Raw genomic sequence first — 27,205 nt, forward strand, 5'->3', positions numbered from 1 at the left:
ATGACCAGTGATGCCATAAATTCACCCTTGAATATTACCTGCTTAACCCAGCAGGAAGTACGCCGCCGCCTCGAAATCACTAAGGTTGACAAATCTCCGGGCCCGGATGGCATACACCCCAGAGTACTACAGGAATTGAGTTCTGTGATAGATAGACCATTATTTTTAATCTTCTCAGATTCCTTAATAACAGGGTCGGTACCGCAGGACTGGCGCATAGCAAATGTGGTGCCAATATTCAAAAAGGGGACAAAAACTGAGCCGGGAAATTATAGGCCGGTAAGTTTAACCTCTACGGTTGGTAAAATCCTTGAGGGTTTCTTGAGAGATGCTATACTGGAGTATCTCAAGAAAAATAACCTTATGACAGAGTATCAACATGGGTTTATGAGGGATCGATCCTGTCAAACTAATTTGATCAGCTTCTATGAAGAGGTAAGTTCAAGCCTGGACCAGGGAAATGCAGTGGATGTTGTGTATATGGACTTTTCAAAAGCTTTTGATACGGTGCCACACAAAAGGTTGGTACATAAAATGAGAATAATGGGGATAGGGGAAAATATGTGTAACTGGGTTAAAAACTGGCTCAGTGATAGGAAACAAAGGGTGGTTATTAATGGTACGTACTCGGACTGGGTCTCAGTTCATAGTGGGGTACCACAGGGGTCAGTATTGGGCCCGCTTCTTTTCAACATATTTATAAATGACCTTGTTGGGGGCATGCGGAGTAGAATTTCAATATTTGCAGATGATACTAAACTCTGCAGGGTAATCAATACAGAGGAGGATAATTTTATATTACAGGGAGATTTATGTAAATTGGAGGATTGGGCTGAGAAGTGGCAATTGAAGTTTAATGTAGATAAATGTAAGGTCATGCACTTGGGTAGAGGAAATAAAATTTATGATTATGTACTTAATTGTAGAACACTGGGTAAAACAGACACAGAAAAAGACTTGGGTGTATGGGTGGATGGTAAACTTCACTTTAGTGGACAGTGTCAGGCAGCTGCTGCCAGGGCTAATAAAATAATGGGATGTATTAAAAGAGGTATAAGTGTTCATGAAAAAAATATAGTTCTACCTCTGTACAAGTCACTAGTGCGACCGCACTTAGAATACTGTGTACAATTCTGGTCACCGATATATAAGAAGGACATAGCTGAACTGGAGAGGGTGCAAAGAAGAGCGACCAAGATTATTAGAGGAATGGGGGGGCTGCAATACGAAGACAGGTTATTAAACTTGGGGTTATTTAGTCTGGAAAAACGAAGGCTTAGGGGGGATCTAATCACAATGTATAAATATATGAGGGGACAGTACAGAGACCTTTCCAAAGATCTCTTTACACCTAGGCCTGCGACTGGAACACGGGGGCATCCGCTACGTCTTGAGGAAAGAAGGTTTAATCATAATCACAGACGAGGATTCTTTACTGTACGAGCAGTGAGACTATGGAACTCTCTGCCGCATGATGTTGTAATGAGTGATTCACTACTAACATTTAAGCAGAGCCTGGATGCCTTTCTTGAAAAATTTAATATAACCAGTTATGTATATTAGATTTTATGACAGGGTATTGATCCAGGGAACTAGTCTGATTGCCGGATGTGGAGTCAGGAAGGAAATTTTTTCCCCATTGGAACTTGTTTGCCACATTGGGGTTTTTTGCCTTCCTCTGGATCAACATGTTAGGCTACGGGTTGAACTAGATGGACATAGAGTCTCCCTTCAACCTTAAAAACTATGATACTATGATACTATGATACTAGGTACACTGAGTGTTTGCTAGTATAATGGCTTAGTTATAATGAGTTGGAGTGTGCAATGCAGGCAGAGGTGCTGCAAATGTCTTTGCACTAGTGTGACTAGACAAAAGTCCAATAGCCACGTTTAGGATGCCACTAGGTACACTGAGTGTTTGCTAGTATAATGGCTTAGTTATAATGAGTTGGAGTGTGCAATGCAGGTAGAGGTGCTGCAAATGTCTTTGCACTAGTGTGACTAGACAAAAGTCCAATAGCCACGTTTAGGATGCCACTAGGTACACTGAGTGTTTGCTAGTATAATGGCTTAGTTATAATGAGTTGGAGTGTGCAATGCAGGCAGAGGTGCTGCAAATATCTTTGCACTAGTGGGACTATAGCAAAGTCCAATAGCCACGTTTAGGATGCCACTAGGTACACTGAGTGTTTGCTAGTATAATGGCTTAGTTATAATGAGTTGGAGTGTGCAATGCAGGTAGAGGTGCTGCAAATGTCTTTGCACTAGTGTGACTAGACAAAAGTCCAATAGCCACGTTTAGGATGCCACTAGGTACACTGAGTGTTTGCTAGTATAATGGCTTAGTTATAATGAGTTGGAGTGTGCAATGCAGGGAGAGGTGCTGCAAATATCTTTGCACTAGTGGGACTATAGCAAAGTCCAATAGCCACGTTAAGGATGCCACTAGGTACACTGAGTGTTTGCTAGTATAATGGCTTAGTTATAATGAGTTGGAGTGTGCAATGCAGGCAGAGGTGCTGCAAATGTCTTTGCACTAGTGTGACTAGACAAAAGTTCAATAGCCACGTTTAGGATGCCACTAGGTACACTGAGTGTTTGCTAGTATAATGGCTTAGTTATAATGAGTTGGAGTGTGCAATGCAGGCAGAGGTGCTGCAAATATCTTTGCACTGGTGGGACTATAGCAAAGTCCAATAGCCACGTTTAGGATGCCACTAGGTACACTGAGTGTTTGCTAGTATAATGGCTTAGTTATGAGTTGGAGTGTGCAATGCAGGGAGAGGTGCTGCAAATATCTTTGCACTAGTGGGACTATAGCAAAGTCCAATAGCCACGTTTAGGATGCCACTAGGTACACTGAGTGTTTGCTAGTATAATGGCTTAGTTATAATGAGTTGGAGTGTGCAATGCAGGTAGAGGTGCTGCAAATGTCTTTGCACTAGTGTGACTAGACAAAAGTCAAATAGCCACGTTTAGGATGCCACTAGGTACACTGAGTGTTTGCTAGTATAATGGCTTAGTTATAATGAGTTGGAGTGTGCAATGCAGGCAGAGGTGCTGCAAATATCTTTGCACTAGTGGGACTATAGCAAAGTCCAATAGCCACGTTTAGGATGCCACTAGGTACACTGAGTGTTTGCTAGTATAATGGCTTAGTTATAATGAGTTGGAGTGTGCAATGCAGGCAGAGGTGCTGCAAATGTCTTTGCACTAGTGTGACTAGACAAAAGTCTAATAGTCACGTTTAGGATGCCACTAGGTACACTGAGTGTTTGCTAGTATAATGGCTTAGTTGTAATGAGTTGGAGTGTGCAATGCAGGCAGAGGTGCTGCAAATGTCTTTGCACTAGTGTGACTAGACAAAAGTCCAATAGCCATGTTTAGGATGCCACTAGGTACACTGAGTGTTTGCTAGTATAATGGCTTAGTTATAATGAGTTGGAGTGTGCAATGCAGGTAGAGGTGCTGCAAATGTCTTTGCACTAGTGTGACTAGACAAAAGTCCAATAGCCACGTTTAGGATGCCACTAGGTACACTGAGTGTTTGCTAGTATAATGGCTTAGTTATAATGAGTTGGAGTGTGCAATGCAGGCAGAGGTGCTGCAAATATCTTTGCACTAGTGGGACTATAGCAAAGTCCAATAGCCACGTTTAGGATGCCACTAGGTACACTGAGTGTTTGCTAGTATAATGGCTTAGTTATAATGAGTTGGAGTGTGCAATGCAGGCAGAGGTGCTGCAAATATCTTGGCACTAGTGGGACTATAGTAAAGTCTAATAGCCACGTTTAGGATGCCACTAGGTACACTGAGTGTTTGCTAGTATAATGGCTTAGTTATAATGAGTTGGAGTGTGCAATGCAGGCAGAGATGCTGCAAATATCTTTGCACTAGTGGGACTATAGCAAAGTCCAATAGCCACGTTTAGGATGCCACTAGGTACACTGAGTGTTTGCTAGTATAATGGCTTAGTTATAATGAGTTGGAGTGTGCAATGCAGGTAGAGGTGCTGCAAATGTCTTTGCACTAGTGTGACTAGACAAAAGTCCAATAGCCACGTTTAGGATGCCACTAGGTACACTGAGTGTTTGCTAGTATAATGGCTTAGTTATAATGAGTTGGAGTGTGCAATGCAGGCAGAGGTGCTGCAAATATCTTTGCACTAGTGGGACTATAGCAAAGTCTAATAGCCACGTTTAGGATGCCACTAGGTACACTGAGTGTTTGCTAGTATAATGGCTTAGTTATAATGAGTTGGAGTGTGCAATGCAGGCAGAGGTGCTGCAAATATCTTTGCACTAGTGGGACTATAGCAAAGTCCAATAGCCACGTTTAGGATGCCACTAGGTACACTGAGTGTTTGCTAGTATAATGGCTTAGTTATAATGAGTTGGAGTGTGCAGAGGACAGGAGGGTACAGTGGCAGGGTTCTGGGTCTCTGGGTAGAGGAATGGAAGCCTGCCTTTCTATTCCCTCCTAATGGGGAAATGCAGCGACGAAATCCCTGACCTTTGCTACACAGACGCTGTCGCTGTTTTCAGGACCTGTCACCTATGGCTCTGACCCTGCCGGTACGAGCCCTTAAAAGGACTGATGGAAAGTGCTATCCCTATGCTGTCCAGCGCTGTGTATGGAGCGCATACAGCAGTATCGGCGATAGGACAAAGGACGGAGCTGCACCAGTGATGTCTGACACCAAGGACGCAGAAGAGATAATGGCGTCCGGGCGGCCAGATACTCGTTTTTATAATGCAGGGACATGTGACATGGACATCCTATCACACATGCCGTTGCTTCTCTGGCTAAAAGTCCACTTAGCTGTGTGTGTGTCTGGGATTGGCTGACATGCTGGCCCTCCCCACTACACGCGCGCGCTTAGGGAAGGAAGACAAGGAAAAAAAAAAAAAATGGCGATCGCCATTATACAAACAGCAGTAATCTGAAGGCGCTGTTCCCGCACACTATACACTGAAATGTCATAATAGTGTGAGTCACAGAGTGACTTACACTATTACAGCGGAAAGCCAGCTAGGAATTAGCTGTTTTTTTGCTGCTAGAATCGTTCTCGAACGTTTCTAGAACTATCGAGCTTTTACAAAAAGCTCGAGTTCTAGTTCGATCTAGAACAGGCCCCAAAATCACTCGAGCCTAGAACTGGAGAACCTCGAACTGCGCTCAACTCTATACGGGATCTCATGAGATCACACGTAGTTCCGTTCATTTGCTGTCACACGTGCGTTAGTAGTCTATGTTAAATTGATCAATTTTGTGTGCGATCCTTTAGATCATGTGTTCTGTGACGTATGCATTGGGCACCTTTTTTTTTTTTTTATTTATTGACTTGCCAAGCGTGTGTAATGTGTAGGGATGCGTTTTTATTATGTTATCTGCCATTCAGCTCTGCTACATGGCCGCTAACAGCAGACACAGACAGCCATGTAGCAGAGCTGAATGGCAGATGACAGCAGACACAGACAGAGCTGTACTGTCAGAATGAACTCGGGTGAACTTCACCCCACTTCATGGTCATGCTGCGGCTCTGTCTGTGTCGCGCCCTGATTAGCGGTCACCTGTGAAGGGCTCACCGGTGACCACTAATCTCCTGAGTAACTGAATTGAGCAGCCCTCTCTCATACTCACCAATCCCCGATCCCCGGCACTGCACGGCGTTCACACTGCTCCGGCGGCTTTTACTGTTTTGAAAAAGCCGGCCGCCCATTAAACAATCTCGTATTCCCTGCTTTCCCCGCCCACCGACGCCTATGATTGGTTACAGTGAGACACGCCCCCACGCTGAGTGACAGGTGTCACACTGCACCCAGTCACAGCAGCCGGTGGGCGTGTCTATACTGTGTAGTGAAATAAATAATTAAATAATTAAAAAAAACGGCGTGCGGTCCCCCCCAATTTTAAAACCAGCCAGATAAAGCCATACGGCTGAAGGCTGGTATTCTCAGGATGGGGAGCTCCACGTTATGGGGAGCCCCCCAGCCTAACAATATCAGCCAACAGCCGCCCAGAATTGCCGCATACATTATATGCGACAGTTCTGGGACTGTACCTGGCTCTTTCCGATTTGCCCTGGTGCGTTGGCAAATCGGGTAATAAGGAGTTATTGGCAGCCCATAGCTGCCACTAAATCCTAGATTAATCATGTCAGGCGTCTATGAGACACCCTCCATGATTAATCTGTAAGTTACAGTAAATAAACCCACACACACACACATGAAAAAAACCTTTATTAGAAATAAAAAACACAAACAAATTCCCTCATTACCAATTTAATAAGCCCCAAAAGCCCTCCATGTCCGGCGTAATCCACGGACCTCCAGCGTCGCTTCCAGCATGAAGGTGACAGGAGCTGCAGAAGACACTGCCGCTCCGGTCACCTCCAAGCAGCAACTGAGGTGAGTGGCGCGATCGGCTGAGCTGTCACTGAGGTTACCCGCTGTCACTGTTGGAGGATCCAGCGGTGGCCGCGATTAACCTCAGTGACAGCTCAGCTGATCGCGCTACTCACCTCAGTTGCTGTGTGGAGGTGACCGGAGCGGCGGTGTCTTCTGCAGCTCCTGTCACCTTCATGCTGGAAGCGACGCTGGAGGTCCGTGGATTACGCCAGACATGGAGGGCTTTTTGGAGCTTATTAAATTGGTAATGAGGGAATTTGTTTGTTTTTTATTTCTAATAAAGAATTTTTTCATGTGTGTGTGTGTTTACTGTAACTTACAGATTAATCATGGAGGGTGTCTCATAGACGCCTGACATGATTAATCTAGGATTTAGTGGCAGCTATGGGCTGCCATTAACTCCTTATTACCCCGATTTGCCAACGCACCAGGGTAAATCGGGAAGAGCCGGGTACAGTCCCAGAACTGTCGCATATAATGTATGCGGCAATTCTGGGCGGCTGCTGGCTGATATTGTTAGGCTGGGGGCTCCCCATAACGTGGAGCTCCCCATCCTGAGAATACCAGCCTTCAGCCGTATGGCTTTATCTGGCTGGTATTAAAATTGGGGGGGAAATCGCACGCCATTTTTTTTTAATTATTTATTTATTTCACTGCACAGTATAGACACGCCCACCGGCTGCTGTGATTGGGTGCAGTGAGGGGGGGAATAGGAGTGCAGGGCAAGCAAGACAGGTACTGGTAGTGGGGGACTCAATTATTAGGGGGACAGATAGGGCAATCTGTCACAAAGACAGGGATCGCCGAACAGTGTGTTGTCTTCCTGGCGCTCGAGTTCGGCACATCGCTGATCGGGTTGACAGATTACTGGGAGGGGCTGGGGAGGACCCAGCGGTCATTGTACATATTGGCACAAATGACAAAGTTAGAGGTAGGTGGAAGGTCCTTAAAGATGATTTCAGGGAATTAGGTTGTAAGCTTAAAGCATGGACCTCAAAGGTGGTATTTTCGGAAATACTACCTGTGCCACGAGCCACACCAGAGAGGCAAAGAGAGATCAGGGAGGTTAACAGGTGGCTCAAGAATTGGTGTAGGAAAGAGGGTTTTGGGTTCCTGGAGAATTGGGCCGACTTTTCAGTTGGCTACAGATTCTATGCTAGGGATGGGCTGCATCTTAATGGGGAGGGTGCAGCTCTGCTGGGGCAGAAAATGGCTAGAAGGTTGGCGGAGTGTTTAAACTAGGAATGGGGGGCGAGGGTATTCACTTTATAGAAGGGGAATGTAGTGCAGATAGGGACCAGGGCACAAGTAATGAAATTGGGGGTGGTACGGGGGGAAGGGTTAGGACAGTCAATACAGTAAGCAGGAATATAGGTACAGAGTCATACGTAACGTGCATGTACACTAATGCCCGAAGCCTCACAAATAAGGTGGAGGAATTAGAATTAATATTGTTGGAAGAAAATTATGATATAGTGGGGATATCAGAGACATGGCTGGATGAGAGCTATGACTGGGCTGTTAATTTACAGGGTTATAGCCTATTCAGGAATGACCGTACAAATAAGCGAGGGGGAGGTGTGTGTATATATGTAAAATCATCCTTAAAACCCATCCTGCGTGACAACATATGTGAGGGTACTGAGAATGTAGAGTCCCTATGGGTGGAGATAAGGGGGGGGAGAGTGAATAATAAAATACTGATAGGGGTGTGTTATAAGACGCCGAATATTATGGAAGAGGTAGAGAATCTCCTCATAAAGCAAATTGATAAAGCAGCGAGTCTCGGAGAGGTAATTATTATGGGGGACTTTAACTATCCTGATATAAATTGGGGAACAGAAACTTGCAGTTCCAGCAAAGGAAATAGATTTTTGATAACAATGAAAGATAATTACCTTTCACAAATGGTACAGGACCCCACAAGAGGGGGAGCACTACTAGACCTTGTACTAACCAATAGGCCAGACCGCATATCAAATATACAAGTTGGGGGTTACTTGGGGAATAGTGATCACAAAATAATAAGTTTTCATGTATTCTTTAGTAAGATGTATAGTAGAGGGGCTACAAGGACACTAAACTTCAGGAAAGCAAATTTTAAACGGTTGAGAGATGATCTTAGTGCAATAAACTGGGATGATGTACTAAGTAATAAAAGTACACAAAGCAAATGGGAGACTTTTATGAGCATCCTGAATAGGGCTTGTGCAGAAAATATACCCTATGGGAACAAACATGCTAGAAATAGGAGGAAACCCCTATGGCTAAATAGAGCTGTAAGGGAAGCAATAAAAGAAAAACAGAAAGCCTTAAAAGAATTAAAGAGGGTAGGTAGTGATGAGGCATTATATAATTATAGAAAATTAAATAAAATATGTAAAAAGCAAATTAAGTTAGCTAAGTTTGAGACAGAGAGACTCATTGCGAGAGAAAGTAAAAATAATCCTAAAATATTCTTTAACTACATAAACAGTAAAAAACTGAAAAGCGATAGTGTTGGCCCCCTTAAAAATAGTCTTGGTGAAATGGTGGAAGGGGATGAGGGTAAAGCCAACCTGCTGAATGACTTTTTTTCTACGGTTTTTATACAAGAAAATGCCATGGCAGATGACATGACCAGTGATGCCATAAATTCACCCTTGAATATTACCTGCTTAACCCAGCAGGAAGTACGCCGCCGCCTCGAAATCACTAAGGTTGACAAATCTCCGGGCCCGGATGGCATACACCCCAGAGTACTACAGGAATTGAGTTCTGTGATAGATAGACCATTATTTTTAATCTTCTCAGATTCCTTAATAACAGGGTCGGTACCGCAGGACTGGCGCATAGCAAATGTGGTGCCAATATTCAAAAAGGGGACAAAAACTGAGCCGGGAAATTATAGGCCGGTAAGTTTAACCTCTACGGTTGGTAAAATCCTTGAGGGTTTCTTGAGAGATGCTATACTGGAGTATCTCAAGAAAAATAACCTTATGACAGAGTATCAACATGGGTTTATGAGGGATCGATCCTGTCAAACTAATTTGATCAGCTTCTATGAAGAGGTAAGTTCAAGCCTGGACCAGGGAAATGCAGTGGATGTTGTGTATATGGACTTTTCAAAAGCTTTTGATACGGTGCCACACAAAAGGTTGGTACATAAAATGAGAATAATGGGGATAGGGGAAAATATGTGTAACTGGGTTAAAAACTGGCTCAGTGATAGGAAACAAAGGGTGGTTATTAATGGTACGTACTCGGACTGGGTCTCAGTTCATAGTGGGGTACCACAGGGGTCAGTATTGGGCCCGCTTCTTTTCAACATATTTATAAATGACCTTGTTGGGGGCATGCGGAGTAGAATTTCAATATTTGCAGATGATACTAAACTCTGCAGGGTAATCAATACAGAGGAGGATAATTTTATATTACAGGGAGATTTATGTAAATTGGAGGATTGGGCTGAGAAGTGGCAATTGAAGTTTAATGTAGATAAATGTAAGGTCATGCACTTGGGTAGAGGAAATAAAATTTATGATTATGTACTTAATTGTAGAACACTGGGTAAAACAGACACAGAAAAAGACTTGGGTGTATGGGTGGATGGTAAACTTCACTTTAGTGGACAGTGTCAGGCAGCTGCTGCCAGGGCTAATAAAATAATGGGATGTATTAAAAGAGGTATAAGTGTTCATGAAAAAAATATAGTTCTACCTCTGTACAAGTCACTAGTGCGACCGCACTTAGAATACTGTGTACAATTCTGGTCACCGATATATAAGAAGGACATAGCTGAACTGGAGAGGGTGCAAAGAAGAGCGACCAAGATTATTAGAGGAATGGGGGGGCTGCAATACGAAGACAGGTTATTAAACTTGGGGTTATTTAGTCTGGAAAAACGAAGGCTTAGGGGGGATCTAATCACAATGTATAAATATATGAGGGGACAGTACAGAGACCTTTCCAAAGATCTCTTTACACCTAGGCCTGCGACTGGAACACGGGGGCATCCGCTACGTCTTGAGGAAAGAAGGTTTAATCATAATCACAGACGAGGATTCTTTACTGTACGAGCAGTGAGACTATGGAACTCTCTGCCGCATGATGTTGTAATGAGTGATTCACTACTAACATTTAAGCAGAGCCTGGATGCCTTTCTTGAAAAATTTAATATAACCAGTTATGTATATTAGATTTTATGACAGGGTATTGATCCAGGGAACTAGTCTGATTGCCGGATGTGGAGTCAGGAAGGAAATTTTTTCCCCATTGGAACTTGTTTGCCACATTGGGGTTTTTTGCCTTCCTCTGGATCAACATGTTAGGCTACGGGTTGAACTAGATGGACATAGAGTCTCCCTTCAACCTTAAAAACTATGATACTATGATACTATGATACTAGGTACACTGAGTGTTTGCTAGTATAATGGCTTAGTTATAATGAGTTGGAGTGTGCAATGCAGGCAGAGGTGCTGCAAATGTCTTTGCACTAGTGTGACTAGACAAAAGTCCAATAGCCACGTTTAGGATGCCACTAGGTACACTGAGTGTTTGCTAGTATAATGGCTTAGTTATAATGAGTTGGAGTGTGCAATGCAGGTAGAGGTGCTGCAAATGTCTTTGCACTAGTGTGACTAGACAAAAGTCCAATAGCCACGTTTAGGATGCCACTAGGTACACTGAGTGTTTGCTAGTATAATGGCTTAGTTATAATGAGTTGGAGTGTGCAATGCAGGCAGAGGTGCTGCAAATATCTTTGCACTAGTGGGACTATAGCAAAGTCCAATAGCCACGTTTAGGATGCCACTAGGTACACTGAGTGTTTGCTAGTATAATGGCTTAGTTATAATGAGTTGGAGTGTGCAATGCAGGTAGAGGTGCTGCAAATGTCTTTGCACTAGTGTGACTAGACAAAAGTCCAATAGCCACGTTTAGGATGCCACTAGGTACACTGAGTGTTTGCTAGTATAATGGCTTAGTTATAATGAGTTGGAGTGTGCAATGCAGGGAGAGGTGCTGCAAATATCTTTGCACTAGTGGGACTATAGCAAAGTCCAATAGCCACGTTAAGGATGCCACTAGGTACACTGAGTGTTTGCTAGTATAATGGCTTAGTTATAATGAGTTGGAGTGTGCAATGCAGGCAGAGGTGCTGCAAATGTCTTTGCACTAGTGTGACTAGACAAAAGTTCAATAGCCACGTTTAGGATGCCACTAGGTACACTGAGTGTTTGCTAGTATAATGGCTTAGTTATAATGAGTTGGAGTGTGCAATGCAGGCAGAGGTGCTGCAAATATCTTTGCACTGGTGGGACTATAGCAAAGTCCAATAGCCACGTTTAGGATGCCACTAGGTACACTGAGTGTTTGCTAGTATAATGGCTTAGTTATGAGTTGGAGTGTGCAATGCAGGGAGAGGTGCTGCAAATATCTTTGCACTAGTGGGACTATAGCAAAGTCCAATAGCCACGTTTAGGATGCCACTAGGTACACTGAGTGTTTGCTAGTATAATGGCTTAGTTATAATGAGTTGGAGTGTGCAATGCAGGTAGAGGTGCTGCAAATGTCTTTGCACTAGTGTGACTAGACAAAAGTCAAATAGCCACGTTTAGGATGCCACTAGGTACACTGAGTGTTTGCTAGTATAATGGCTTAGTTATAATGAGTTGGAGTGTGCAATGCAGGCAGAGGTGCTGCAAATATCTTTGCACTAGTGGGACTATAGCAAAGTCCAATAGCCACGTTTAGGATGCCACTAGGTACACTGAGTGTTTGCTAGTATAATGGCTTAGTTATAATGAGTTGGAGTGTGCAATGCAGGCAGAGGTGCTGCAAATGTCTTTGCACTAGTGTGACTAGACAAAAGTCTAATAGTCACGTTTAGGATGCCACTAGGTACACTGAGTGTTTGCTAGTATAATGGCTTAGTTGTAATGAGTTGGAGTGTGCAATGCAGGCAGAGGTGCTGCAAATGTCTTTGCACTAGTGTGACTAGACAAAAGTCCAATAGCCATGTTTAGGATGCCACTAGGTACACTGAGTGTTTGCTAGTATAATGGCTTAGTTATAATGAGTTGGAGTGTGCAATGCAGGTAGAGGTGCTGCAAATGTCTTTGCACTAGTGTGACTAGACAAAAGTCCAATAGCCACGTTTAGGATGCCACTAGGTACACTGAGTGTTTGCTAGTATAATGGCTTAGTTATAATGAGTTGGAGTGTGCAATGCAGGCAGAGGTGCTGCAAATATCTTTGCACTAGTGGGACTATAGCAAAGTCCAATAGCCACGTTTAGGATGCCACTAGGTACACTGAGTGTTTGCTAGTATAATGGCTTAGTTATAATGAGTTGGAGTGTGCAATGCAGGCAGAGGTGCTGCAAATATCTTGGCACTAGTGGGACTATAGTAAAGTCTAATAGCCACGTTTAGGATGCCACTAGGTACACTGAGTGTTTGCTAGTATAATGGCTTAGTTATAATGAGTTGGAGTGTGCAATGCAGGCAGAGATGCTGCAAATATCTTTGCACTAGTGGGACTATAGCAAAGTCCAATAGCCACGTTTAGGATGCCACTAGGTACACTGAGTGTTTGCTAGTATAATGGCTTAGTTATAATGAGTTGGAGTGTGCAATGCAGGTAGAGGTGCTGCAAATGTCTTTGCACTAGTGTGACTAGACAAAAGTCCAATAGCCACGTTTAGGATGCCACTAGGTACACTGAGTGTTTGCTAGTATAATGGCTTAGTTATAATGAGTTGGAGTGTGCAATGCAGGCAGAGGTGCTGCAAATATCTTTGCACTAGTGGGACTATAGCAAAGTCTAATAGCCACGTTTAGGATGCCACTAGGTACACTGAGTGTTTGCTAGTATAATGGCTTAGTTATAATGAGTTGGAGTGTGCAATGCAGGCAGAGGTGCTGCAAATATCTTTGCACTAGTGGGACTATAGCAAAGTCCAATAGCCACGTTTAGGATGCCACTAGGTACACTGAGTGTTTGCTAGTATAATGGCTTAGTTATAATGAGTTGGAGTGTGCAGAGGACAGGAGGGTACAGTGGCAGGGTTCTGGGTCTCTGGGTAGAGGAATGGAAGCCTGCCTTTCTATTCCCTCCTAATGGGGAAATGCAGCGACGAAATCCCTGACCTTTGCTACACAGACGCTGTCGCTGTTTTCAGGACCTGTCACCTATGGCTCTGACCCTGCCGGTACGAGCCCTTAAAAGGACTGATGGAAAGTGCTATCCCTATGCTGTCCAGCGCTGTGTATGGAGCGCATACAGCAGTATCGGCGATAGGACAAAGGACGGAGCTGCACCAGTGATGTCTGACACCAAGGACGCAGAAGAGATAATGGCGTCCGGGCGGCCAGATACTCGTTTTTATAATGCAGGGACATGTGACATGGACATCCTATCACACATGCCGTTGCTTCTCTGGCTAAAAGTCCACTTAGCTGTGTGTGTGTCTGGGATTGGCTGACATGCTGGCCCTCCCCACTACACGCGCGCGCTTAGGGAAGGAAGACAAGGAAAAAAAAAAAAAATGGCGATCGCCATTATACAAACAGCAGTAATCTGAAGGCGCTGTTCCCGCACACTATACACTGAAATGTCATAATAGTGTGAGTCACAGAGTGACTTACACTATTACAGCGGAAAGCCAGCTAGGAATTAGCTGTTTTTTTGCTGCTAGAATCGTTCTCGAACGTTTCTAGAACTATCGAGCTTTTACAAAAAGCTCGAGTTCTAGTTCGATCTAGAACAGGCCCCAAAATCACTCGAGCCTAGAACTGGAGAACCTCGAACTGCGCTCAACTCTATACGGGATCTCATGAGATCACACGTAGTTCCGTTCATTTGCTGTCACACGTGCGTTAGTAGTCTATGTTAAATTGATCAATTTTGTGTGCGATCCTTTAGATCATGTGTTCTGTGACGTATGCATTGGGCACCTTTTTTTTTTTTTTATTTATTGACTTGCCAAGCGTGTGTAATGTGTAGGGATGCGTTTTTATTATGTTATCTGCCATTCAGCTCTGCTACATGGCCGCTAACAGCAGACACAGACAGCCATGTAGCAGAGCTGAATGGCAGATGACAGCAGACACAGACAGAGCTGTACTGTCAGAATGAACTCGGGTGAACTTCACCCCACTTCATGGTCATGCTGCGGCTCTGTCTGTGTCGCGCCCTGATTAGCGGTCACCTGTGAAGGGCTCACCGGTGACCACTAATCTCCTGAGTAACTGAATTGAGCAGCCCTCTCTCATACTCACCAATCCCCGATCCCCGGCACTGCACGGCGTTCACACTGCTCCGGCGGCTTTTACTGTTTTGAAAAAGCCGGCCGCCCATTAAACAATCTCGTATTCCCTGCTTTCCCCGCCCACCGACGCCTATGATTGGTTACAGTGAGACACGCCCCCACGCTGAGTGACAGGTGTCACACTGCACCCAGTCACAGCAGCCGGTGGGCGTGTCTATACTGTGTAGTGAAATAAATAATTAAATAATTAAAAAAAACGGCGTGCGGTCCCCCCCAATTTTAAAACCAGCCAGATAAAGCCATACGGCTGAAGGCTGGTATTCTCAGGATGGGGAGCTCCACGTTATGGGGAGCCCCCCAGCCTAACAATATCAGCCAACAGCCGCCCAGAATTGCCGCATACATTATATGCGACAGTTCTGGGACTGTACCTGGCTCTTTCCGATTTGCCCTGGTGCGTTGGCAAATCGGGTAATAAGGAGTTATTGGCAGCCCATAGCTGCCACTAAATCCTAGATTAATCATGTCAGGCGTCTATGAGACACCCTCCATGATTAATCTGTAAGTTACAGTAAATAAACCCACACACACACACATGAAAAAAACCTTTATTAGAAATAAAAAACACAAACAAATTCCCTCATTACCAATTTAATAAGCCCCAAAAGCCCTCCATGTCCGGCGTAATCCACGGACCTCCAGCGTCGCTTCCAGCATGAAGGTGACAGGAGCTGCAGAAGACACTGCCGCTCCGGTCACCTCCAAGCAGCAACTGAGGTGAGTGGCGCGATCGGCTGAGCTGTCACTGAGGTTACCCGCTGTCACTGTTGGAGGATCCAGCGGTGGCCGCGATTAACCTCAGTGACAGCTCAGCTGATCGCGCTACTCACCTCAGTTGCTGTGTGGAGGTGACCGGAGCGGCGGTGTCTTCTGCAGCTCCTGTCACCTTCATGCTGGAAGCGACGCTGGAGGTCCGTGGATTACGCCAGACATGGAGGGCTTTTTGGAGCTTATTAAATTGGTAATGAGGGAATTTGTTTGTTTTTTATTTCTAATAAAGAATTTTTTCATGTGTGTGTGTGTTTACTGTAACTTACAGATTAATCATGGAGGGTGTCTCATAGACGCCTGACATGATTAATCTAGGATTTAGTGGCAGCTATGGGCTGCCATTAACTCCTTATTACCCCGATTTGCCAACGCACCAGGGTAAATCGGGAAGAGCCGGGTACAGTCCCAGAACTGTCGCATATAATGTATGCGGCAATTCTGGGCGGCTGCTGGCTGATATTGTTAGGCTGGGGGCTCCCCATAACGTGGAGCTCCCCATCCTGAGAATACCAGCCTTCAGCCGTATGGCTTTATCTGGCTGGTATTAAAATTGGGGGGGAAATCGCACGCCATTTTTTTTTAATTATTTATTTATTTCACTGCACAGTATAGACACGCCCACCGGCTGCTGTGATTGGGTGCAGTGAGACACCTGTCACTCAGCGTGGGGGCGTGTCTCACTGCAACCAATCATAGGCGCCTGTGGGCGGGGAAAGCAGGGAATACGAGATTGTTTAATTGGCGGCCGGCTTTTTCAAAATAGTAAAAGCCGCCGCAGCAGTGTGAATGCCGTGCAGCGCCGCGCCGGGGATTGGGGAATGGTGAGTATGAGAGAGGAGGGGTAAATGACCGACAGACTGTGAGAGAGGGACAGAGATAGTGACGGACCGACAGAGAGAGAATAGAGACCGAGAGGGAGAGACCGACTGACAGAGAATAGTGATTGACAGACATTGGGAGACATTGCTCGTTTCCAGTGTTTTAGGAAACATGCGAGAAATGTATTTAGAAAATCGGATGTCACTAGGATGGTGTGAGTGCCGTCCCGTGACATCCGATTTTTTACACGCTCCCATAGACTTGCATTGGAGAAACTCGCAGTAGAAACTCGCAAAAAAGCAGCATGCTGCGATTTTTTTCTCAGTCCGATTCGGACTGAGAAAAAAAATCGCAGATGAGAGCTGAATCATTCACTAACATGTGTCCGATTCCAATGCGAGATTTTCTCGCATTACTCTACTGCGAGAAACTCGCAAGTGAGAAGCAGCCCTTACATGGTAAAATGCCTCCTTTGTGCTCTCTAGATCAGGGGTCTCAAACTCGGCTGGGTGTATGGGCTGCACAGAGGAAAAAAATAATTTGGGGGGCCGCTTTCTTTCCAGTACAAAGTGACATTTTTATTGGTACCATATATTGTTTTTTACACACCTTTGGATCACTGATTTTGAACATTTTTTACTTGTTTATTGTAACAAACGTGCACATTCTTTGTTTAAATATATATATAAAAAATGTGATGGTAAAAAAATGCCATGCCTTATTTTGTTGTTTGTTTTTTTACATGTTATCCCTTTCTTGTAACTAAGTGTTACAATTATCACTATATAGAAATTTTGGCCAACATCTTTTAGTAATGTTCCCCATGTTGTTGTAATGTGCCCATCCTTGTCCCCTTGTAGTATTGTTCCCCATCCTACAGTAGTGTGCTCATCCTTGTCTCCATCCTATAGTAATGTCCCCAGCCTTGTCCCCATCTTATCGTAATGTGTCCATCCTTGTCCCCGTCTTATGGTAATGTTCCCCATCCTTGTCCCCTTGTAGCAATCTCCCTATCCTGTAGTACTTCCCCATACTATAGTTGTCCCATCCTAGAGTAATGTGCCCACCTTGTCCCCATCCTACAGTAATGTTCCCACCTTGTCCCCATCCTATAGTAATGTCCCCTGCCTTATCCCTATCCTATAGTAAGGTTTCCCATCCTTGTCCCCTTGTAGTAATGTCCCCATCATATAGTAATGTGCCCATCTTAGTCCCCATCCTATAGTAATGTGCCCACCTTGTCCCCATCCTATAGTAATGTCCCCAGCCTATAGTAATGTGCCCACCTTGTCTCCATCCTATAGTAATGTGCCCACCTTGTCCCCATTCTATAGTCATGTGCCCACCTTGTCCCCATTCTATAGTCATGTGCCCACCTTGAACCCTATTCTATAGTAATGTGATCACTTTGTCCCTATTCTTTAGTAATCTGCCCATCATGTAGTAATGGGTGGGGGTGGGGGGCAGCGGCTATAAAACTTACCGATCGCTCTCCTTAGCTTCCACAGACGCCGGAGTGCAGCTGTGGGGAGTGGTCTCTGGCCCCAGATCCATGGTGATTGGAGAGATCGGTCACAAGGCCAGTCTCGCCAATCAGAGCTGGGGCGGGTGAAAGAGGTCACCCAGCTCCAGCCAATGAGCAGTGCTATAGCTGCACTGATCATGGCTGGATTTCAATGTTTCAGCCATTTTCAATGGCTAAAACATTGCAGTGGCTGTGATTGGCTGACGAACGCCGCTCAGCCAATCACAGCCTCTGTAGGTCCGGGGAGGAGACACCACCCCTCCTGAGGTCAGGCAGAGGTCCCCTCCTCCCTGAATCTAAGGTATTTGCAAAGCGATCACAGCCACCGGGGCCGCGATTTCGCCATGACGTCCTGGGTACGTCATGGGTCCTTAAGTACCAGGAAGCCATGACGTACCCAGTACATCATAGGTCGCTAAGGGGTTAATGTGCCGTCCTTCACATACACACACAAAAAAACCCAAACACCATTCTTCTCACCTGTCCTGCGTTCCCTCGGCTGCCTCGTCTCTGCTTCTTGCTGTCTGCAGGCCATGCCCCAGGTGATTATTGCGGCCGGTGCAGGGGCAGTAACCACTGTCAGGCATTCATGTCAGATGATTGTTTTACCAGCGCTGCGCGCGCAGAGCCCTTGACTCTGAGAGCACAGCGCCGGCAAAACATTCATCTAACAAAGTGCAGACAGTGGCTGCGGCCCCTGCACCGGCCGCGATAGTTAGCAGGGGCACGGGCCTGGGGACCTAACGAAGCAGCCTGAGGGGCCGCATGCGGCCCACGTGTTTGAGACCCCTGGTCTATTACATAGAGGTGCAGAGGTTCATTCTCTTCAGGGTTTGCTAGGCGCTTTTTCAGTGGGGTTTCCGAGTGGACCTGTGTGACAACTATGTCGTTCGATCACGCTAATAAGGGCGCGTTCACACTCAGCTTTTTTTTCCTGAGTTTTTGGAGCAGAAACTCTTCATATCTGCAAGCAAAACTTGTGGTTTCTAGAGATTGTTTTGCTCCAAAAAACACAGCAAAACACCTCAGTGTGAACACACCCTAAAAATATTTTAAGGGGGAAAAAAAGCAGCATTTTCAAAAGAGGATTTCTCTTCAAAAAGTTGATGCATTTCTTTTCTGCCTCCAAGAACTGTGTGTGAATGCAGCCAAGGAGAGACTAGCGAGTCTCCCATACTCTGCCACAAAGCCTCCACTGCCATACACACACCAAGCTGGTGTCGAGAGCCCTTCGTATGCCCCTGCTCGGCCCTCCTGTGAGTGACCCTGCGCGTTCCCCTGCTCGGCCACCCTGTGAGTGACCCTGCTCGGCCACCCTGTGAGTGACCCTGCTCGGCCACCCTGTGAGTGACCCTGCTCGGCCACCCTGTGAGTGACCCTGGTCAGCCACCCTGTGACGGCCCCTGCTCGGCCACCCTGTGAGTGACCCTGCTCGGCCACCCTGTGAGTGACCCTGCTCGGCCACCCTGTGAGTGACCCTGCTCGGCCACCCTGTGACGGTCCCTGCTCAGCCACCTCGTGACGGTCCCTGCTCAGCCACCTCGTGACGGTCCCTGCTCGGCCACCCTGTGAGTGACCCTGCTCGGCCACCCTGTGAGTGACCCTGCTCGGCCACCCTGTGAGTGACCCTGCTCGGCCACCCTGTGAGTGACCCTGCTCGGCCACCCTGTGAGTGACCCTGCTCGGCCACCCTGTGACGGCCCCTGCTCGGCCACCCTGTGAGTGACCCAGCTCGGCCACCCTGTGACGGCCCCTGCTCGGCCACCCTGTGACGGCCCCTGCTCGGCCACCCTGTGACGGCCCCTGCTCGGCCACCCTGTGAGTGACCCTGCTCGGCCACCCTGTGAGTGACCCTGCTCGGCCACCCTGTGAGTGACCCTGCTCGGCCACCCTGTGAGTGACCCTGCTCGGCCACCCTGTGACGGCCCCTGCTCGGCCACCCTGTGACGGCCCCTGCTCGGCCACCCTGTGACGGCCCCTGCTCGGCCACCCTGTGACGGCCCCTGCTCGGCCACCCTGTGACGGCCCCTGCTCGGCCACCCTGTGAGTGACCCTGCTCGGCCACCCTGTGAGTGACCCTGCTCGGCCACCCTGTGAGTGACCCTGCTCGGCCACCCTGTGACGGCCCCTGCTCGGCCACCCTGTGACGGCCCCTGCTCGGCCACCCTGTGACGGCCCCTGCTCGGCCACCCTGTGAGTGACCCTGCTCGGCCACCCTGTGAGTGACCCTGCTCGGCCACCCTGTGAGTACCCCTGCTCGGCCACCCTGTGAGTACCCCTGCTCGGCCACCCTGTGACGGTTCCTGCTCGACACTTCGCCTGTGTATGAGCAGTTGCATGGGAGCAATAACCGTCACCCATGAGCGCCCTCAGGGACACACGGGCATTCGCTGAGCTCCGCGGTGACAGACGACTCCTCTCACAGGCGCGGGACCCCTGACAACAGCCGGCGCTCTGCGGTCCGCGGTCACATGACACGGCGCCGCCATTTTGTCTTGTGAGTGTGAAGTGAGGTAAAAAGAGAAGGGAGAGAAACCGGAAAGGAAGAGGGAGGCAGCCAGTCACACGGAGCGGAGCGGGGCACGGACTGCTGCCTGTCACCACCAGCTGTCAGGGAAGCCTCCGAGCAGGGTGCCCCGGGCCGGAGAGCTGAGCGGCTGTAGCGGCACGTAGCTGGGGAGCCGGCGGTGACACATCCTGTATCCGTAGGCCCGGCCGGGAGTCAGCGGACAATGTCGGGGCAGTCCATCACCGACCGGATCACGGCGGCCCAGCACAGCGTCACCGGATCGGCCCTGGCCAAGGCCGTGTGTAAGGCGACCACCCATGAGGTGATGGGGCCGAAGAAGAAGCACCTGGACTGTGAGTGAGGGCGGGCGGGGCTCAGGTGTGTGTGTGTGTGTGTGTGTGTGTGTGTGTGTGTATATATATAGTATGTGTGTGAGTGTATCATGTATGTGTGTCCATACTCTGACCTGTACACACATACTGAGATATACCTCATATATGTATGCACTGACCCACACTGTGTATATGTATTCTGCACTGTATGTGTCCATACTGGTGTATACATGGCAGCGCTGTATATTCTCTTATTATATATACAGTAATGTACCCCTGTGCCTTGGGTGGAGATATACATTATATACAGTGTGTGCTCTCTGTATTTACGTTCATTATCACTGTACGCCCCTATATCTGTGTATATACAGCTGTACACTGCATAGACTATATATATATATATATATATATATATATGTCCCTGCTTGTGTGTGTGTGTGTATATATAATATATCTCTCTATATCTCCTCCCGCCACCCCACAGGTGATCTATACACTGTCTATATTGATAGTCTCTCTGGGCTGTGGACTTGCGTTCTGCATCGTATGATGTGACCTGTGGGTGATATATAGGTAGCTTGTGATCTAGGATATAATCTACTACTTGTGTGTGTATTATGATGTATATCTATATCATTATTTGTATAGAAACCCATATATCATGTATAGGAGCTAGTCCCTGTTGGCAGCCCTGTAATGTGCCCTCCATAGACCTCAGTAGAAATCTTCCACTGTTTGGGGATTTCTGGACTCCTGTGCTGTGTGGGCCGGCCCTGCTGTATATACTGTGTGTGGTATTACCTGTGTATAAGGTGACAAGTCCTGTACATAGATAGTCTTCCCATAGCACAAACTTTATGACGAACCGGTCACTATGGGGATTTTAAGGGATTATCCAAATTTTGTAAAAAGTTGCTGTAAATGGTACAACCCCCAGTGACCCGGGGCTGAGGCTCCGCCGGTCGTCCTGCTTGTGGCCGCCACAGCGATGACTGCTTGTTCATCTTGTTACCACAGAGGCCACAGATTGTCTACAACAGCCGGCACGTGACCACTGCAGCCAATGATTGGTAGAAGCACTGGCACATTCATACTCTTTCACTGGGGAAGGGGGTGACTAATAACTTTTGTAAAAACAGCTGCAAAAAAATAAGTTGTGTAATCCCTTTACAGTCCAGGCAGCGGTCTGTGCCTGCAGCCGGGTGTCACTGACCTGTCCTGTCGGACAATGCACAGAAGGTGGCAGGTAATAGCGGCCCCATGCCCTGTTTTCATAGGGACCTGTTATCTATGGTGGATTATAGAACCAAAACCTATGAAGAAATAAGCGCTCACATACAGCCTCCTAATACGGGGTACGTAATGGGAGGCCAGGAGGTACTACTAGGGGGTAATACTTGTGTGAGCCATGGGAAGACTGGAGCTGGGTGGACAGTGATGTGTACGGCTCAAGATGGTGACCAAAAAATACTACTTGGCTTCTTAGGCTATGTGCGAATGCTGCTTTTTTTTCTGACCACAAAGATGTAACGTTTTTGGCCCCAAAAAAGCTCACAAAAACGAACCTATAAAAAAAACACATGCGTTTTTTTGATGCGTTTTTTGCTGCGTTTTTGTCCAATGCATTAAATTGTTGAAAAACGCAAAAAGAATTGACATGCTGCATCTTTGTGGTCACCACAAAGACACAGCCAAAAAAAAGCTGCAACGTGCAGACAGCAAAAGTGAAATCTCAGACTTTGCTGGGGAAGAAAATTCATGCAGTTTCGAACCCAAAACTGCGCAAAAACGCGGCAAAACACAGCGTGCGCCCAGCTTTTATAGTAGAAGTGCGTTCTGCTTTATTTGTGTAATGTTTTTTAATGATGTGACTATAGGGGGTCTCTGCTGTGATTATGAGTTATGGATGGTAGGGGCACAAGATGCACAGTAGGAGTTATTGACAACTTTGTCTTGTCTCGGGCTTGTATGATATTCGTATATAAGGTTGTGTCTGTAATATTTGCATCCAGATCATCAGAATTTTGGTGCTTAAGTGAACAGACCACGATCATCACACCAGTGCTATTATGGTAAATTGGAAGGCACAAACCTCAGCTTTGAAGTCACCCCTGTAATATACTGTACAAAGACTAGTGAAAATGGATCATAAGTCGTAGAGGAGCACTGCATGATGTATTTTTACAAGTGACTTTTTTTTTTTGTTTCTGGGTGCTTTGTAGATATGGCAGGAGAATATTTGTATCATTTCAGCAGGAAATGCAGGGAAACGTGACAAAATCCACAGCTGCAAATACCACATGAGTGAGCCAAACCTATCCTCTGGAGCAGGGGTAGGCAAAGTGCGGCCCGGGAACTGAGACAGCCAAAGGGCTGGGACCAGTGTCCTGCGGGCTTCACCGTGACATCCGCACGACTGAAACAGCAGACGTGATCACATCATGTCCTCTCGTCTGCTGGGTCAGTGCACTGGAGACCGGAGCAGAGCGCAACACTTGGGGAACGGGAGCGAGGTGAATGTGGTTCGTGGGGTTTTTTTTTTTTTCCTTTCTATGTGAGATGTGTATCTGTACATATAAGGGCTGTGTGGTATCTCATACTATATCGCATGTGGGGGCTCAAAATGTATACAGAAAGGCTATGTGATGGCCCATACTGTTTATAAGGAGGCACATATCATATGTATAAGGAGACCATTTGGGGGCTCATTCTGTATATAAGGAGACCATTTGGGGGCTCATACAGTATATGCAGGGACTAATATTGTATATAGAGGCTATGGGGGCTCATAGGGGTATATTTTATATAAAGACACTATTTGGGGGCTCACACTATATACAGTGGCTAATATTGTATATAGGGGCTATTTGAGGGCTCATACTGCATTTAAGGGTCTATGTAAGGGGTATATTTTGTACAAAGAGACTATTTGGGGGTCTCATGCGGTATTACGGTTGGCTCATACTATGTATAAAGAGGCTTTGTGAGGGCTTATACTGTAAATAGGAGGAATGTGTAGTAGGGGGCTCATACTGTATATATAGTGGGGCTGTGCGTGGACTCATACTTTATATAGGTAGGGTGTGTGGGCTTATATTGTGTGTGTGTGTGTGTGCTCCTACTTTTATATAGGGGAATGTCAGCATATCTAAATCTACTCAATATTAATTGATACAATTAATATCAATGTAATAATATTGGGCAGAATTAATTTCAACCTATTTGTTCGGCCCTCCACAAGAGTCACTGTCTCTCATGTGGCTCCTTGGGAAAATTAATTACCCACCACTGTTTTGGAGAAATCCTTGTAGCTTACCAAAATTATTACAGGCTTTTCCAAGACTGTAATATTCTCTTCTTATTTTGGGCTTCTGTCAGTCACCGTTCTGTACATTTTGGTGGGACTTTGCTCTCATGTCGGGCACAGCGGCTACTGAAAGTAGTGAGCTCTGCCTGGTAAACGATGGAGGACGAGGTGTTTCCTGAAGTCCCTCCACTGCCGCCTCTTATGTCTGATTGGCAGAGGTGTCAGGGACGAGGTCAGTGGGGGTCCTATATTTATGGATTTATGGCCTAATCTAATGCGGGCGTCAAACGAGACGATATATCGTGCGATATGTCAGCGGGGTTACGTCGTAAGTGACGCACATCCGGCATCGTTTGATATATCGTAACGTGTGACCGCTACAAGCGACGGTGAACGAGTAAAAATACTCACCGTATCGTTGCTCGTTGACACGTCGCTCATTTTCAAAAAGTCGTTTTTTCTCTGCGCCGGTTGTTCATCATACCCGGGGCAGCACACATCACTCCGTGTGACACCCCGGGAACGATGAACACCGCTTATCTGCGTCCCGCGGCACCCACCGGCTATGCGGAAGGAAGGAGGTGGGCGGGATGTCTACGTCCCGCTCATCTCCGCTTCTATTGGGCGGCCGCTGTGTGACGCCGAATGTCCCTCCCCCTTCAGGAAGTGGATGTTCACCGCCCACAGCGACGTCGCTCAGCAGGTAAGTGCGTGTGACGGGGGTTTAATGACTTTGTGCACCACGGGCAACTAATTGCCCGTGCCGCACAAACGACGGGGGCAGGTGCGATCGCACGATAGATCAACTCGTGTGACGTCCGCATAAGGACAGTTCATTATTGTTTTACTTTCATATAATAAAGAAGTTTTGACATGGCATGCAAATTAGTACTGAAGAACTTTCTGACTTGATTGACATCTCTTTGGCCAGGAAACATAATGTGACAAGCCACCTATGGAGCTTATACAAACAAGACATCCATGGTTCTAAAGTCTTGCAACTTGCTTGTTGCGGTATTTTGTGGGGCGCAGCGTGTCCCCATTCACCTGCAATGTACCATAGAGCAATCTTTGCCTGTGGGACCCATGTGGCCCCACCTAAAGATAAGAATTTTGCTATAGTTTGTGTGGGTGTATTGAGCAATCATGACATGTTACTATGGATTGTAGCATTTTTGACTATTTTGCTCCATTCAGGCTCCCCTAATTTTTGCCTGTCTTATCTGGTTACATTTCATATGTAAAGTCCACACTGAAGCTGCAGTGAAGTATTAATAATGTGCTTGTGTCTGTGCACGGCCGACATGTTGTCATCTATACCACAATGTGTCTAATTGGGAGCAAGGGCAATGTAAAGGCCCCGTCACACTAAGCAACATCGCTAGCAACATCGCTGCTAACTAACAACTTTTGTGACGTTGCTAGCGATGTTGCTGTGTGTGACATCCAGCAACAACCTGGCCCCTGCTGTGAGGTCGTTGGTTGTTGCTGAATGTCCTGGGCCATTTTTTAGTTGTTGCTGTCCCGCTGTGAAGCACAGATCGCTGTGTGTGACAGCGAGACAGCAACAACTAAATGTGCAGGCTGCAGGAGCCAGCTTCTGCGGAGGCTGGTAACCAATGTAAACATCGGGTAACCAAGAAGCCCTGTCCTTGGTTACCCGATATTTACCTTTTGTTACCAGCCTCCTCCGCTCTCACTGTCAGTGCCGGCTCCTGCTCTGTGCACATGTAGCTGCAGCACACATCGGGTTAATTAACCCGATGTGTGCTGTAACTAGGAGAGCAAGGAGCCAGCGCTAAGCATTGTTCGCTGCTCCCTGCTCTGTGCACATTTAGCTGCAGCACACATCGGGTAATTAACCCGATGTGTGCTGTAACTAGGAGAGCAGGGAGCCAGCGCTAAGCTGTGTGCGCTGCTCCCTGCTCTCTGCACGTGTAGCTCCGTGCGGTGGTAACCAAGGTAAATATCGGGTTGGTTACCCGATATTTACCTTAGTTACCAAGCGCAGCATCTTCCACGCGGCGCTGGGGGCTTGTCGCTGGTGAGCTCACCAGCAACTCGTGTAGCGACGCTCCAGCGATCCCTACCAGGTCAGGTTGCTGGTGGGATCGCTGGAGCGTCGCAGTGTGACATCTCACCAGCAACCTCCTAGCAACTTACCAGCGATCCCTATCGTTGTTGGGATCGCTGGTAAGTTGCTTATAGTGACTGGACCTTATAAGGGCAATGCAAGTTGTATCTCCAGGGTCTTATACTGTACAAAAATAATATAAAGTGGCTGCACAATACATTTTTTTGTTTGCAAATGAGCTTACACTCAGTATTCTTAAAGCAGCACTCGAGCATTTTCTTTTTTTAGTGCTTGAGTGGTGCTTTAAATCTAAGCCCCCTGTCATATACTCATCCTCCAGCATCTACCCCCTTTTACTGACGCCGCTCTGGTCCCACAGCGCCATCAATGTCTGACTGTCCAGAAGTCAGAAGCTACATCACAAGCTCCCCATACATCTCTGAGAGTCAGAACGAGGCTCCTATAGACTTACATTGAGTTGTGAGCTCCAGCTCTATGAAACACTGGAACTTCTGGCGGTTCACAAATCACCGACAACCAACTGGAGTGACGGTGATAGAAAAAGACGAAGGCATCAGGTGAGTATAATACAGGGGTCAGAGAACTTACATTTCAAGCAGCAGTTTCGCGGGAAATAAAAACAAATAAACCCCCAAATTGCTGGAGTGGTGCTTAAAAGAAATCAGTGACGTCACTATTGACAGTAATGGCAGGCAGATGCAAGTCAATATAAAGCCTTATTCAGACGTCAGTAATTTTTTCATATATTTTGGATTCGACTGCGATCAGTATTTTGTCAGTGTTCGTTTTTATCATCGGTGTTTTTCATGTATGTAAAAAAAAAAATTAAAAATAACAAAGCTTCTCCTATACATTACAAGGTTAACCTCGGCCAGCACACAGATACAACCTGTGGACTTCTAGACCTGTCTGGGTGATTTTAATCTGTGACTTCAATCAAAGTGGATGCATCTCCGTATTTTTGTTTTTTTTGCAGGCACACAGTCCCCAAAAAGAACAAAAGTGCAGCCTCAAAACGTTAATTTATGAAAAAAATAATCTCTTTGAGTTTCTAACAATCTGAATGGCATCTGCCATTCAGGGTCAAAAGTACGGAGCGTGATGTCCAGTCTGGCCTCACCTC

General features: G+C 46.5%; 1 protein-coding gene across 4 annotated transcripts in view; it reads left to right on the plus strand.

Annotated features, from left to right (window-relative positions):
• The first annotated feature begins 20,279 nt into the window (after nt 1-20,279).
• Nucleotides 20,280-27,205, plus strand: part of LOC142251276 (phosphatidylinositol-binding clathrin assembly protein-like) — a 134,937-nt gene continuing 128,011 nt past the window's right edge. Inside the window, exon 1 of one of the 4 annotated variants that reach the window (XM_075323919.1) lies at nt 20,280-20,701. In XM_075323919.1, the coding sequence (XP_075180034.1) occupies nt 20,572-20,701 (130 nt within the window). In that variant the 5' untranslated portion in view covers nt 20,280-20,571. The remainder of the gene's footprint in view (nt 20,702-27,205) is intronic. The other 3 variants (XM_075323921.1, XM_075323920.1, XM_075323922.1) reach the window with 3 other exon arrangements.

This window comes from Anomaloglossus baeobatrachus, chromosome 9 (genome assembly GCF_048569485.1).
Source record: "Anomaloglossus baeobatrachus isolate aAnoBae1 chromosome 9, aAnoBae1.hap1, whole genome shotgun sequence".
NCBI classification, from domain to species: domain Eukaryota; kingdom Metazoa; phylum Chordata; class Amphibia; order Anura; family Aromobatidae; genus Anomaloglossus; species Anomaloglossus baeobatrachus.